Source organism: Ochlerotatus camptorhynchus, unplaced genomic scaffold (genome assembly GCF_037179485.1).
Source record: "Ochlerotatus camptorhynchus isolate MF236.1 unplaced genomic scaffold, CSIRO-AGI_Acam_v1.1 ptg000237l, whole genome shotgun sequence".
Taxonomy (NCBI): Eukaryota; Metazoa; Arthropoda; class Insecta; order Diptera; family Culicidae; genus Ochlerotatus; species Ochlerotatus camptorhynchus.
In genome coordinates this window covers 486,965-503,830 of record NW_027040727.1, presented here as the reverse complement: position 1 = coordinate 503,830, position 16,866 = coordinate 486,965, and the positions used below count along the sequence as shown (strand labels likewise).

Genomic DNA, 16,866 nt, shown 5'->3' with positions numbered 1-16,866 from the left:
CGTGTACCAGAGAGAACAGTGTGCTTTAATTGTCGTGGAAATTTCCACCATTATAACACCTGTTTGAAAGAGAAGGAGGTCTTTTGTACGACCTGTGGTTTTCACGATTTTACGACCGAGAAATGCCCATATTGTGCAAAAAACGAGAAGCGGTCGATGTAAGAGGTCGTCGATGCAGGTCTACAAAGCCTCTAACCAAGTTCGTTCCTTTTAGTTCAGAAATAGGGGAACTCATAGTTAGGGTAGATGGAGACAATCGCCCGTTTGCGAAGGTGGATGTTATGGGTATTCAGGTGATTGGTTTGCTGGATTGCGGAGCGCAGATGACGGTTTTAGGATTTGGTAGCGGAAGACTGTTACATGACCTGAAACTGAGGCTGCAGCCGACTGCTCTGAAGCTGACCACTGCTGGAGGATCCGCATTAGAAGTCAAGGGATTCGTCAATTTGCCCATGACGTTCAATGGCAAAACGAGGATTGTAACGGCCATCGTAGCACCAACTTTGAATCGTCGTCTTATTTTGGGGATGAATTTTTGGAAACTGTTTAGTATAGAACCCACGGTAAATCAGGAGGATTGTGTTATAGAGGAACTGGAAACGGAATTAGAAGAGGAGCAGAGTTTGACAGTTGAACAGGAAGAACTGTTAGGAGACGTGAAAAAGGAATTTAAAGTTTTTACAGAAGGAGAAGGATTAGATATGACCCCCTTGATAACCCACAAAATAGAATTCGAGGATGAATTTAAAAATGGTGGTCCAATTCGTTTAAACCCGTATCCATGGTCGCCGGAAATACAGAAAAGCGTGAATGAGGAGTTAGATAAATGGATCGCAGCCGGTGTCGTGGAACGGTCGAACAGCGATTGGGCTCTTCTCATAGTTCCAGTGACCAAGAAAGGAGAATCTGGAGCAGAAGGACGCATAAAGGTGCGAATGTGTCTGGATGCCAGGAAGCTTAATGAAAGGACCCGTAGAGATGCCTACCCTCTTCCACACCAGGACCGTATTCTGGGAAGACTGGGAGCTTCAAAGTACTTGACGACGATTGATCTGTCCAAGGCTTTTTGGCAAATCCCGTTGGAACCCGAGTCTCGGAAATATACGGCATTCCGGGTGTTTGGAAGAGGGTTGTTCCAGTTCACCAGGCTACCATTTGGGCTGGTCAATAGTCCGGCAACCCTGTCGAGACTAATGGACCAAGTTTTAGGGTATGGTGAACTGGAACCAAACGTGTTTGTCTACCTTGACGATATCGTCATTGCAAGCAACACGTTTGAGGAACATCTCCGGAGTCTAAGAAAAGTGGCTAGAAGACTTAGAGCCGCTAACCTTTCGATAAATCTGGAGAAATCCAAGTTTTGTGTGCCGCAACTTCCGTATTTGGGATTCGTGCTGTCACAGAATGGAATACGGCCGAATCCAGATAAAATAGAAGCAATCGTCAACTTCGAACGTCCTGCATCGGTCAGATCGTTGAGACGGTTTCTGGGGATGGTAAATTATTACCGGCGCTTCATCTCGGAGTTCAGTAAGGTCACAGCTCCCTTGACAAATCTTCTAAAAGGAAAACCCAAGACAGTTCAATGGAGTGACGAAGCTGAGGATTCCTTCGTTGTTCTTAAGGAAAAACTGATTACAGCGCCGATTCTAGCCTGCCCAGATTTTGGAAGACCGTTTACCATCCAGACCGATGCAAGTGATACTGCAATTGCGGGAGTTCTCACACAGGACGTGGATGGAAGAGAACACGTGATATCATATTTTTCACGAAAGCTGACGATGTCTCAGCGATCATGGAAGGCTGCAGAGAAAGAAGGTGTGGCCGCACTAGAGGCCATTGAAAAATTTAGACCGTATGTCGAGGGAACACGATTTACTTTAATCACGGACTCATCTGCTCTGTCGTTTATAATGAACTCAAAATGGAAACCATCATCCAAACTAAGCCGGTGGAGCATGCTGCTTCAGCAATATGACATGGTGGTTAAGCATCGGAAAGGGTCCGAAAACGTGGTTCCAGATGCCCTTTCCCGCGCAGTAGAAGCTGTTGATCTGAGTAAGGATGATTGGTATTCCAAAACGTATAGGAAAGTTGAGGAGTCTCCAGAGGATTTCTCCGACTTCAAGATAGAAGACGCAAAACTTTATAAATTTGTTTCAACACCCACGGATGTTATGGACTATCGGTATGAATGGAAGCTATGTTTACCTGAAGATTTGCGCGAAGATGTTTTAAGACAGGAGCATGACCAGTCATTGCATCCAGGATTTGAAAAGACGATACATAAGCTGAAAGTTCGGTATTATTGGCCAAAAATGGCCATGCAGAAAAAAAAACATGTGCAAGCGTGCAGCATGTGCAAGCAATGTAAACCATCGACGTTGCCAACAGCACCTGCAATGGGAAACCAAAAATTGAGCAGCAAACCCTTCCAGATTCTAGCACTCGACTTTATTCAAAATCTGCCCCGAAGCCGGAATGGAAAAAGCCATTTATTGGTCCTAATGGACTTATTCTCTAAATGGACTATCCTATTCCCGGTGAGAAAGATCGAGAGTAAAGAAGTGTGCCGAATCGTGGAAGATTGCTGGTTTAGGCGCTTCGGAACCCCTGAGGTCATTATCTCGGATAATGCAACTACTTTTGTTGGTAAAGAATTTCAAGCACTGTTGATTCGTCGAGGAATTCAGCATTGGCCTAATACGCGTCATCATAGTCAGGCAAATCCGGTTGAACGTACGAATAGGACCATCAATGCCTGCCTGAGGACGTACATGGAAAAGGATCAGCGGTTATGGGACACCAAAATTGCTGAAGTGGAGGAATTGTTAAACACTACCATCCGTGCCTCCACTGGACTGTCTCCCTATCGGATTCTCTATGGTCACGAAAAGATCACCAAGGGTGATGAGCATAGATTAGAAAGAGAAGATAGAGAGATCACAGTCGAGGAAAGAGATGACGTGCGAAAAGCTTTAAATGAAAAAGTTTTTAAAATCGTTCAGGAAAACTTGAGAAAAAGTCACGAGAAGAATCTAAAAACATATAATCTACGGCATAGGAAGTTTTGTCCTACTTACCAAATAGGGCAGAAGGTCTACAAGCGTAATTTCAAGCTTTCGTCAGCCGCTGACCGCTTTAACGCGAAATATGGTCCGGTGTACACCCCATGTGTAATCGTCGCAAAGCGTGGATCCAGCTCATACGAGGTTGCCGATGACTCCGGAAAGGCCCTTGGAGTATTCTCCGCCGCAGACCTTCGCCCTGGTCAGAACACTTCTTAAACCGAGGCCTAAAAGATAGAACGGTATCAGTTTTGTTATCGTGGAGATGAATAGTAGTGATCACGCAATCACCATGTGATGCATTATGGCGCGTCGCATCTCCGATGTAAACAAATGGTCATCATCTAATATAGGTCGCTGAACTTGCTGGACACTCTGTTGCACTCCCATGCCTCTCTTCTCTCGCTTCTTGATCGATCGGGTGAGTGAAGAGGTCGATGGCTTGGTCGGGAGTGAAGAACGGTCCAGATAGAGTGATCTCGCTGTGAGTGGTTCGGATGAACACTCATGTTTATAGCATCGATTGCTCGCAATTAGGGAAGATACAAAATACAAACTGAATTAGCTTCATCGTAAAATAGTGACGTCACATTAGGGTTAGTAATATAGAGATAGAGGAATAGGAAGGAAGAATGTTCTTTTGTGTAGGCGCCATACAAAAGAACCGTGCTAGCACGCAATGAAAGGTTGCTTTCCTGTATAGAGGAGAGATAATTAAATAGTTATTTTTATATTTTTATGTTGTATATAGCTAGATAAGGTATCAATTTTTATATTGCATGTTCAAAGTTGTCAAAAAAAAATAATAATAATTCGGTCGCGAAAATGTAAACTGAGCACTTACCAAAAACAATAGAAGAAGCAATCAATATCCACATCAATAGCGAGAAGGCTCGTTCTCAGTATTATTCCGACATGATCGGGACGGCCGCCCGATTGAATTATGCTGGGAATAATCCACATAAGTAACGCCATGTTATGTCCTTTTTAGTAGATTTTCAATATCCATATGATTCACCTTCTTTTAATTTGTTAGAGCGTCCAATAAAATCCATATTTTAACTTGTGCTGGTAAATTTTTAATTAACTGTCCAAATTCCGCGTACGTGCTTACAACGTGTGAAAAGAAACTATTCAACCTTTTCAATCTCATCGGCTCCCCTAGGTAGTACTAGATGAGATTGAATAACGGGTGAAGTAGATTGATCGTTTTCCCATAATGTGTTTGTGCTTATCTACATGTATACTAACAGGATAAAATCACACGTGAGTAATTATGGCAAATTACTTAGGGTAATTTGACCTTTAGTTGCCAGCTGATTTTAAAATGTCGTTTCATGTCCAAGTAAATTTTAATCATTTTTATACTGCTTCGCGATTCGTAAAAAAAAAAAATTAATTAAAAAAAAATTATTTATTGGCATTTGTCTGTTTGATTTAAATCTTTAATGAGTGTCCTGTGTAGGTAAATAAATGCACGAGTTCATTTATTTATCAAGGTGGGAGGATAGTGTAACCGTTTAGTAACAATGTCCTAGGTTTTAATTTGTGCATGTTGTTTTAGGAAACTGTAGTGTTTGTTTAGTGTCAGTGTTGGGTTAGTAGGATTAGTAGGATTGTAGGTAAAATTGCTGTTATTGAAAAATGTATAAATTTGTCTTAGTAGGTAGTTTGAAAATGATATTTGTTTATAAGCTTGATTGGATGTGACAGGATCGAAAGGGTGTTATAATCAACTGTGGTAGAAAAACTCAATAGGCGAAGGAGCTGATATGGATGGGTGGTAAGCTACAAGGAAGGAAAATGGAGGAAATAATAAGGAACGAATTGAAAACTGGATGGGAAAAGGAGGGCTTTTGATAGCTGGGATGGTCAACCATTGCCCAGAAGTAAACCGGCGTTTGTGCCTAGAAGACGTGAGTGGAATGAAAAAGTGAACCAAAGTGCAGAGAACGACCTTTTTATGTTCCTGGTGTTCATTCAGGTAACTGAATTTGACCAAAAATGATTTTGGCTTGGTTTAAAACAACCATTTGTCCTTTAGGACCTTTTGTTTGGTATTCCACGGAGATCCTCACGATCGGCACTTTTCGACCAAGTCAGTCTCGGCTGTCTTGGTCTAAATGTCAAGGACCTTCAGCTATCCGGCTTAATAATTGCTAGAAAGGAGAGCATCCTCGGACTTGGTAGTCCTAACTGTTAAGGAGGAAGACCCTTCTCGGCTCGACCAAGGTGGCCTTGTCACGGTCAGCTGATGTTCGCCAACGAAGGGAGACGCCGTTGACATCGAAAAGGCTACTTCAGTAGCTGCACAGGGATTGCTTTATTCCCTGGTTGCAAACCGCCATCGCAACGCGCAAACCCAAGCATCAAACCCGCCATTGTAGTGACCACAGCTCCAGTCACGAGGCGCCATCTTCCAGACCAGCTTAAGACACCGATCCGCCATTGTCAACGGAGTGAATAAGCCACGGATCGCCATCGCGGTCAAACAACAGCTGCCCAACATAATCACCGCCATCGTCCAGCAAACACCACCGGTACGTACCAAGGAAGCAGAAACCCACAGAACACACCCCATAATAGCCCAATAAAACCATCCGCACAATAGTTCCATTTTAATAAACTTTTAGACTTTTTCCACCCACACTTTAGCTTCCAATTAATTTCACAATCACATAAGAAATCCCACAGTTTCAGCACAGTTTGTTCCGCGTACCCCTCCAAATTACCAAGTAGCATGCCGGCCCTGTGACACAGTTCAGGGGTCTCATGCTACTGAGCTAGATATCCGGGAGTCTTGGTTGAGCCACATAGGGTGAGTCTCATCTAGTCTCAATTCATTGACTACGAAAAAGCTTTCGACCGTCTCAATCACGAGAATCTGTGGGGCGCCCTGAGACGCAAGGGAGTCCCGGATAAAATCGTCAACCTCATCGAAGCGCAGTATGAGGCTTTCACGTGCAGAGTTCTGCATAACGGAGCCTTGTCCGACCCTATCCGGGTAGTCGCTGGTGTGAGACAAGGATGTATACTATCACCGCTACTGTTTCTCATCGTAATCGACGAGATCATGGTAGGTGCAATTGACCGTGTACCGAACCGTGGGCTGCTTTGGCAGCCTATCACCATGGAGCATCTCAACGACTTCGATTTGGCTGATGATGTTGCTCTACTAGCACAACGGCGCTCTGATATGCAGAGTAAGCTCAATGACCTAGCCGAACGCTCCTCTGCGGCGGGTCTCACCATCAACGTCAACAAGACCAAATCGTTGGATATCAACACGGGCAACCCTTCCAACTTTACGGTAGCGGGGCAAGCAGTGGAGAAGGTCGAAAGTTTCCAATATCTTGGCAGCCAAATAGCGTCGGACGGCGGGACCAAGAGCGACATAGGTGCACGAATCAAGAAGGCTAGGGCTGCCTTTGCGAGTTTACGAAACGTATGGAGATCCAACCAGATAAGTCAACGCACCAAAATCCAAATTTTCAACTCGAACGTGAAATCTGTGTTGTTATACGCCAGCGAGACGGGGTGTGTATCAGCGGAGAACACTCAAAAGCTGCAGGTCTTCATCAACCGATGCCTGCGGTATATAATTCGTGCCTGGTGGCCTCACAACTGGATCTCGAATGCCGAGCTCCATCGTCGATGTAATCAGAAGCCGATAGCAACAGAAATTCGAGAGCGAAAGTGGAGGTGGATCGGCCACACACTTCGACGGGGCGGAAACGAAATCTGCAAGCAAGCGCTGGATTGGAATCCGGCAGGACATCGCAGCAGAGGCAGACCCAGGGGCTCATGGCGGCGGAGCCTCAATAAGGAAATTAAGCAAGTCGATAGGAATCTGACCTGGGCCCAGTCTGGGAAGTCTTTCACGTTGGCCCTTTGCACCGCTGGAGGTGCACAGGACCCTTAAGTAAGTAAGTTGACGCTTTAATGAAATGTAGCACGATGAGGAAAAGCCCTTTTGAGCTGGTTGACTTCACTCGAAAGGGCATGAAAATCGAATATCTTTTGTTCTAGTCACATTACAAGCTAATAACATTGAACAGTTACAAAAATTAAATAAGTTCATGCTAACAAAATACATTATCAAAGGTCAGAAGATAAAAATTTAAAACTATGTAAATGGGTAATTAAACCTATGTTCAATGGAACGAAGAGCCATGCTGCGGTGGGGGATCCTGTATGCAAGCCCGCTGATCGTCAGTCTCATTTGTCATCTGTCCAGTAATCTACGTTGAAATGCTGCAGCGGATGAGTTGAAGTCGAAGAACTGGTAAACCTCATTAAATATTGCCGTCATAAATCGAATCGGATCGTGTTGGCCATACCCTGCATAACGTGCTTCAAGTGACAAGAAGTATCGCTGTCGTAAAACTCTTTCGGGTGCGTAGACGTTCAGTTCGGCCAGTATTTCTGCTGCATCAGTTTCACCCAACATAATTTTCGCGACAAACACAGCCTGTGCAATAAATCTTCTACGTTCCAATGAATCAAGCCCAAGGAGCCTGCATCGATGTTCATACGGCGGTAAATTCACAGGATCTTGCCATGGAAGACTACGAAGAGCATATCTCACAAATTTCATTTGTATTGATTCAAATCTACTTATCCAAGTGGTCTGATATGGACACCACACGATTGCATTGGATTCTAAAATCGAACGTACTAGTACACAATAAAGTGGCCGGAGGCAGTGAGGATCACGAAATTCATTTGCAACTTTGAAGATGAATCCTAGTTGTCTGTTGGCCTTTGTGAAGATACTATCATAGTGAAGCCGATATGTGAGTACAGAATCTAACAGAACTACCAAATCACGTATATGATTCACGCGTACGACCGACTGGTTGGAAATGTTGTAGTCGTAGGTGATCGGGTTCAGTTTCCGATGAAACGTTATTACATTACATTTAGGAATACTAATCGTTTATAAGTTTCTTGAGCACCACTCTTTGAATTTGACAATCAGTTGTTGTAGTTGGTCGCAATCCTGGATGCAATTTACGATTACGTATAATTTAACATCGTCCGCGTAGAAAAGGCGACATCCCGGTGGTATTAGTTACGATAAATCGTTGATAAAAATGGAGAATAGAAGTGGTCCTAAGTTGCTCCCCTGTGGGACACCAGATTTGTTGGAGTAAACATTCCGATGATTCACATCCAATCTTTACATGTAGACTGCGATTTGTAAGGTACGATTCAAACCATCTGATGAGATCTCCGGAGATTCCGAGCTTGTCCAGTTTTGATAGCAGTATTCGAGGACCAACTCGGTCGAAGGCTGCTTTGAGATCGATGTATATCACGTCAACTTGTGAGCCGGCATCTAAGTCTAAATGAGGTAAACTGCACCAGATTTGTGGAAACAGATCGCTTTGAGTAAAAACCATGTTGATCAACTGATATATAATTTTTGCAGCTCGCAAACAGCACCTCGTAGATAACTATTTCAAACACCTTGGAGCAAGCGCACAATGACGTAATGCCGCGATAGTTTTCTACATTCTGTTTATCTCCTTTTTTTGAACAGGGAACATAATAGACAATTTCCAGCTTGATGGGAATCTGCATTCTTGAAGGGACATATTGAAAAGAAGCGTGAACGGATAAATCAATGCACTCGAGCAACGTTTCAAAATGCAGGATGGAACATCTGGGCTAACTGAAGTGGAAAACTTCATTTTAGAAATAGCTGATTCTACATGTTGGTGGTCAACAACAAAATTCCTCAAATCACAAGCATTATTTGGTGTATCCCTGCATGCAACTGCAGCTTGTTCAGTAGAAGCGATATAACTATTGAATGCACTCTTGAAGTGAGTACCCAAGTAACATTTTAAGTTTTATGAAATACTACAAAGCAACTATAAAACAACATTCATAAAACCCTGGTCAAGGCTATTTTGTCATTAATGCATCCACCATAACCTCATTAAGACTAGAATATGTCTAGTTGGCCCACCCTTGAGAAGGTTCTGAAGGGTTATTCTCGAAGCTCTTCAAGATTGATTTACTGCAAAAGGTTGTATGACGAACGCATTGAGAACCATTTGAAAACTACAACAAAAGCTATTTAGCAACAATAAAAACCCTTTCCGAGCCATTTCCCCTAGCCGCATGCTGAATCCACTAGGAAAACATCAATCAAGATAGAAAAGGATTTATGAATCCGATCTTATCAAAATAATGAAAATAGAAACTGATGGTATAAAAATCGTGTTGAATATCCAAATTTATTACAATAGTTCTCATTATGTGGCCTAGTTTTAAGTGCCTTATTAAATTTCATGTGAAGTGTACATGAAAACATCGAAAAAAATAGGTCCGCTCTCGTAAAACGTCGATTTGACTAATTATTTTACATTGAATAAAATAAATTATTTTTCAGATCGAGCTAGGCTGAGATTATTTTTTTATGATATTCGCATTTAAATGTTTGCTCATTGCTAAATTTACCAAAATATAGTTATATCCAAGGAAATATAGAGAGAAAATCGAAGATTGTAAAAAACAAGCAAACTAAATGTAACATAAAAGTTGATTTTCATGGGTCATTTGTGAAAAAGTTGTTTTGCTTTTAAGGAATCCATAACAAAATCCTTATGTTGTAAAATGGCTTTTATGAAGAAAACTTGCAGGCTGAATTGTATTTATCTAAAGCCATTTTGCTTGATTTTAACCCGTTCAGATTTATGGCAGCATTTATGGAGGCAAAGTTGCTTGCAAAAGTTAAACGTCAAAGTTTGTTTATCTTTCGATAGTTGCGCTGTGAGATTCAGCGTTCTTCCAGGCGATTATCTCCCGATGGCTTGGAAGCAGTTACTAAGAAAGTGTTCACAATATTTAGCATTTCGCACAGCTGTAACCTCGATAATTCCCGAAAAGATCCCCTTCTTCCGGATGGTTCTGGAAGTGCACCATCAAACGATGCAGAAATGTACAGTTGAATTAATTTTTTCCAAGTGATGACCCTTTCACCGAATAAAATCGCAGCTATGTATCGGAAACCAACTAGTGTACGCTAACTGACAGTTTCAGTGGTTTGCTGTCGGTACTGACACAAGTTATTCCGATCTTCATCTATTCGCAAGGTCTGGAGAAGGCTGGTTTGTTTTCAGGCTGTTTTGACAATGTTTTATGAATTTGAGGACCACGCTCACTTCTCTCTTCTCCACCAGATGCTCAGTCGTTGATTGTAACCGTTCCGCCGGACGTGCTGGTTCTTCTAAAGAACTAAATTTTACTTCGGTCGTTAGCATCGCTTGAATTTTTCTTCAAACTTCGTTTATCCTTCGATATATCCTTGTCATAAATTTGGTTTTTATTCACTGTGAGGATCCATCCTTAAAATTCAATTTGTAAACAGAGGAGATTTTATGATACACTTTTAAAAGCCTAAAAGGCAACAATATATACCATTTGCTCTCATTTAAAACTTAATGGTTATATGATTGCTTTTATAATGATAGAACAGGTTTATAGAGTATTTTATCAAGACATTAATAAAAAATTGCTAATGAAGTTTATGATTGATTTATAGAACAGTTTTATGGTGGGATTAAGAACAACTTTAAATTTTATTTTAAAACAAGACAGTTTGACTTCTCGACAGACTGTAAAAGGTTTTTAAAACAGCGAAAAGATGAACTACTAAGCAGGAACGTGTTACACTGCGAAATGCTGGATTTAAACTAAATGGATTATTCATTGCCATTATAAAACCATCATAAATCAGAGTGGATGCCAAATGATTGCAGAATTGTTACTTGGGTAGCGAATAGCTCGCATCCCTCAGAAGCGGATTTAGCGATATCAAGGTGCAGAATCATCTCTACAGGTAGGCCATTTTCTTTACGTTTAGAGTTCACAAAAGTCCAAAACTTAGGGTTTCTCCGAAGGTTGTAAAGACGATAGTTATTACTGGCACGGGTAAATTGCTGCCTGTAGAAAGGACAGCGGTTTCTACTATAACTCCGAAGTGTTATCGATCTAATACGTTTGAGCCATCGTAAATGAGCATTTCCCCAAGGTGCACACTTAGTTTTTTCTACCGAGCTCGGCTGTGCAAAGCTCGGCAAAAAAAGTTTCTTTAAGATCTCAGCAAAAGTGACATTTGATTGCTGAGTCTCGGATAATGCCTAGCTGAATCTCAGCATACAAATGAAATGTTTGCTGAGATCTCAGTAGAACTTTTTTTTGCCGAGATTTGCACAGCCGAGCTCGGTAGAAAAAACTAAGTGTATGTGTTTGGAGTGGGTCTACGTATAGGAACATGTTCCGCTAAGGCAGTGTTGACAGTACGTGAGAAATGACTAACTGCTTCGTCAATGTTCGTTGTCGATTCTAAAAACGTCCAATCCGTGTGATGAAAAATTTCGTTCAATGTTTAATAAACTGCTTTATTGAAATACAGCTCTGGCTCGTTTGGAAACTGTTCAAAAACTGGTGGACTTGGCACTTAAACTTTCACTGAAAGGGCGGGATGACCAGTGTCAATGGGAACTAGCGGTTCAATATTTTCAAGTAGCTTGCAATTTACTATCAATGAATCCATGATTAAAACTAGGTCGAGAAGCCGTCCATTCACATTTAAAACTCTGTTGATTTGTTTCAAATCATTTAAACTGAATCCATCAAGTAATGCTGCACATGCAACAAAAATATGCGATTTCATTACATTGACAGTAAGATAGTCGGAAGTAGTAGAGTTCCATACTAATCCAGACTGGTTAAAGTCTCCAAACAAGACTGCGTGATCTTGTTCTCTGAGGTTAGAGAAAATGGCTCTGGTGGATTCAATGTGTTTGTTTATGCTGACTAATTTTTTCGATCAGGTGGTAAATATAGTACACCAATGCTAATTCGCAAATTAGACAATTCATGAATCACCCAAAGTTGCTCAAGTGAACTATCAACAGGAGTTCGATCGGTGCCACAGTAAAACAAAACTGAAACGGCAATAAGCACTCCACCACCTCGTGCATTCCTGCTATTGAAGCGATTACGATTATTCCTGTGTACATTGTAAGAGTTAGCGTTAGCGTTAGCGTTAGCGTTAGCGTTAGCGTTAGCGTTAGCGTTAGCGTTAGCGTTAGCGTTGTTATGATATACTTCGTAGATTGGATACTAGCGACACTCACGTCTCTTCTGAAATTCTCAGTTAGACTACTTTCAGGAATAATGCTGGGGTTCCAATCTAAACAAGAGTAACAGAAGCATGACTGCCGCTATTCCCGGCCACGCCCATCTTTACCATAACTAGGGATAGGGAAGGAAATGTTGATGTAGTACTTACTTAACGAGAGGCCACCGACTTAGCGACACCCTCATAAGTGCTACGGAGTTGGAAAATATTCCTGTATACATTGTAAGAGTTTCCGAAAAGTGGAGCTGAGTATACCTTTTCGTCAAGCCAAGTCTCAGTGAGGATAATTATGTCGTAGTGGGATTCGGAGACTGCCACAAAAAATCATCAATTTAGGTGCGCAAACCTCGCACGTCGTATAAACATTGTGGTAAAAAAATATCAGTAACCAGATCCAATAGGTATAGGTCCTTTGAAAACCTAAAACAACCTAAATTAAACAGAAAATGAGGACACCACTTGAAGAATTTTTTTTTTAACTTTCCTATTTTTTGTCATTAAACCTTGTTTTATATAGATACTAGCTGAGTGTGCCCGGTCTTGCTCGGGATTCAATATTAGCTTGAGTTTATGCGCCGATTTAAAAAAAAGCATACTATATTGTACGTAGCCCCCTCCTATTATCTAAGGGGCTACCCCCTATGATTATCTCCTTATACCCCCACACTCGCCCCCACATGCCTAATTTGGCTCCATTTCCTTGATTAGTTCTCGAGTTATGCAGAAATTTCTGTTTCATTTGTATGGGAGCCCCCCTTACAGAAGGAGGAGGGGTCTCAAACCATTATAAGAACCTTCCACGGCCCCAAAAACCCCTGTATACAAATTTTTACGCCAATCGGTTCAGTAGTTTCCGAGTCTATAAGGGTCAGACAGACAGACAGACAGACAGACAGAAATTCATTTTTATATATATAGATTTCTCAATTATGAACAGTGCTGAGCTTCATAATTGCCATTGAAAGATTTCGCGCGATATTGAAATACTTGGAATCGACTCTCTGGCGACCTTCGTCAATGACAAAGATTCACCTAACGGGTGTTCAATAAAAAATGAGAATGATTTCAGTTCCGTCCAGCGCTCTTGTGAGAGCATCGTGACTAAGTTGCGTCGTACGGCTGACCAGGGCCCCTTCTCCAATATCCATTGACGTTTTTTGAAGAATAAACATTAGGTTTTTAATAAAAAAAATACTGAATTCGTTGAAAAAAAAATTTTTACTAGCTATATGACTGAAAAAAATCTCATTTTTTATTGAACACCCGTTAGTAGCAAAAAGTGATTATCATACAGGCAGACATGACTGTATTACCGTTGTACTCCTTTAATTCATTTAATATCGTTGTTCGTCACTTACTACGTTGCCAATTGACATAGTATCCCTTGAAGATCTTTTTGAGTTAGAATAAGTGACGAAAAGTGTGTGCTGCCAACTTCGCTTTGTATGCTCGATATTTTGCAGTGCTAAATGTGAATTGGGCGATAATGGGTTACACACGATGTAATGAGGCGGAAACATCACTACAAAAGCATTCTTCTTCAGCATCAACTTGTTCCGACTAACCTTAAACTTTCGATTGCCAAATCAATTGTCAACACATCATTTCATACCAACATGTACCAGATGTAAATCACGATATAACATGGTAAATGTCAGCAAGGATATTTTCAACTGCAACCACTCAACTTCCTCAAACTTTTAATTAAAAACCATTACTGGTCTCGAAAAAGCACGGCTAAATCACCTCGCCTCGCTTTTGAGTGGCAGCTTTTTTTTTATTTTCCTGTTGGTAACATTTTGGTTCAACCAACTCTCCACGGGCATTATTATTATTATTATTGCTATTGTTTCTATCGATTCCATACTCATGGGCAAAATTGAATTAAAACTTTCCTATTTGTATTTCAACGCCACTCATTTGTGTACACTAATCAGTTTCACTCTCAAGAGCAAAACAAATTTTCCACGGTGCGTTGCGTTCGTTCAGTTGAAGCGATTTGGAATGTAGTGTGTCTGTATGATGATGATTGAATAGAAATTCAAGCTGAAAAAAACCTAATCAAACGAACAATCATAAAATTGTTTAGTTTCATTATTCATCTAACCGTTAATTCCTCTCCTTCCATCTTTTTCGTTTTGCAGATAGGCTACTTGGACGTGGTAATTCCGCCGGATTTCATCGCGGAAGACACCTCGTCGGACGTGATCGTTCCTGAGGGAAGTTCCGTAAAGCTCACTTGCAGGTAAGTGCTTTCCTGTTGTTAACACCTTTTTTTTTGCGACCGGTGACACTGGCGAAAGAAAAAACGCAAAGTAACGTGAAAATTGCTTTACGCCGGAAATTTTTATACTGTGCCAGGTCGTAATCTGGAACCTAACTGAACCTAGTGAATAGATGAAAACATATAATTTTTCAAGCACGGATGCCTTTGCTGTCTGGCGGAAGTTATGGCTTTCCTCAAGGTCTATTCAGCCCGGTGGAGAATCGCTTGCAAACAAGAGAGCTGTCTTTTTTATGTTTTTCTACCGACGAGCGACGACCGACCCTCTCTCACTTGGCTCGGCCATGGGCGGATGGGCTGCAGTGCTGTTCCCGGTAGTTCCGTTTTATGATAAATGAAAATAAAAATATAAATGACAGTACGAGCAGTACGAGCGGAACAATACTTGACCAGGTCGGATAGATGAGTAAGCGGGGCTATGCCAAGGTTGAGAAATGATTTTTTTGTTGTCTGTCTTGGGAATTTCTTCGGAACCCGGGAAAACGGATTCAAGTAATAGAACTGGCAGAAATTTCGTGAAGTATTACTATTAAGTTTTGGTTTTAAAGCTAAAAGTTTTGGACGCTGGACTTTACTGTGTGAATCTTCAGCATCTTGAGAGAGGTATGACGAAAAGTTGTTTTTTAATATAATGCATGAACTTATGCACTTGAAGACTTAATTATTGCGTTCTAATGTGGTATTGACCGTAGGCCAGGGGGAAAATTGATCGCCGGGTGAAATTGATCAAAATGGCTTGCTTCTTCAGCTATCCCGTGGCAAATAATTTCCTTTATCCATTTAACTAAATTAAAGGATATTTTATATTGCGATTTCAGCGGCAGGCAATTTTAATCCATTTTGTCCCTATAATCCCAACTGTGTGACGGAATTCTATTATTTTTACCAACCTAAGGGAGGTGTGGCTTACGGACTTCGGATTATTCAAGATGCTTCTCGGTTGACATGTACGAATAGACTCTTTATTCAATTTGCAGGTTCGGATCAGGAAGGTTCTTATATGGAATTTGGATAGGCCGAAATAATGGAAAATATAAACATTAAGAGAGCCAAGCGGCGTGGTGGGTTTATTGCCAAAACATTTGCTGTGCGCTTGGCATACACAGTTTTGGTCACGAACTGGTCATTTGCTAATAACTTTACACACAGTTGACAAAACATAGTTTTGTTTGAAGTAGTAGATAGAATAGAGTTGAGGCTTGTTATAGATACGTAAAAAAGTAGATTTCAATTCTAGTAATAAACTGTATTTGTTTTTGCGTTGTAAAAATTAAGTGAGAAATGCTCGCTGCACATCTCGGACTTTAAGTCAAATATTAAGATTTACCTACTCTTTGCATACCTATAGTAAGCTATGGTCCTAATCTATCAATTACTTTAAAGAAAAACAAATTTCAAAAACTGAGTGAAAAGTTATTAACAAATGAGCAGTTGGTGCGTACAACTGTGCATGCCAAATATGGCTGTGCATATGCGCAAAACTTATTTCTCGCATTTGGTAGCAGCTAAAGTAGGTTGGTAAACAAGGAAAAGGAACAGGTTTTACTGTTTCGAAGTTGACTGAGCAGTTTCTCAGTAGGTCATGAATTTTGGCAGTTTCAATCAATGTTAAAACAGTGGGATCAGGAATTAGAAATGTTTCCATTACTATGGCGATTTATGAAAAGATCTGTGTGGTAATTTAAGATGTATCATACTACAACATCGTAACACAGGACACAGGACAGAGGAGCGAGAAATTTTTTTATTTTGTTTTCTATTGCATGAGATAAGTTGATTTTACAACACAATGTTCGAGCCAAGTTTGCAAAAAATCGAGGTCTGGTAACCCAGTTGTAAATACATAAGTTATTTATTAATTTCTTTGAAAACATTTTGTTTTAAACCCGTTCTTTTGTTGTTTGTGAAGTATCTAACCTTTCTGACAGGCACTTTTTATCTTGAAGATATAATTCGGTATAGCAACTCTCAATTACCTGTTTATAATGCGTTTATGACTGATTGTTGATGTTTTAATATGTCTGTCTTAGAAACATGATTAAACATGCATCCATATTTAAAAAAAACTAATTTATAATATGTTATAAATAAGTTATACTTCAGTTGCTCTCATGTTTCTAAAAATGATGTTCATGATTAGAAAACATTGCCCTTGCCTGTTGCACTTTTTCTCGAGTGAACTCAAATCCATCGATGCACAGTAACTTACCAGTCTTAATTAAAATAAAACAGCAAAAAAGGTTATCTTCAATTTAATTCCACTTATTTAATTTTGGTATCCATGACAGATACGTATTTCGACTACAATGTGCAGCCTTCATCAGTGTCATTCCCACTAAAGAACTTATCAAAAT

At 40.6% G+C, this 16,866-nt stretch overlaps 1 protein-coding gene across 1 annotated transcript in view; it reads left to right on the top strand.

Annotated features, from left to right (window-relative positions):
• DIP-alpha (Dpr-interacting protein alpha) overlaps positions 1-16,866 on the top strand; it is a 361,511-nt gene that overhangs the window by 272,723 nt on the left and 71,922 nt on the right. The window contains exon 4 of the mRNA XM_065225809.1: positions 14,373-14,473. Coding sequence (XP_065081881.1) covers positions 14,373-14,473 — 101 coding nt within the window. The remainder of the gene's footprint in view (positions 1-14,372; positions 14,474-16,866) is intronic.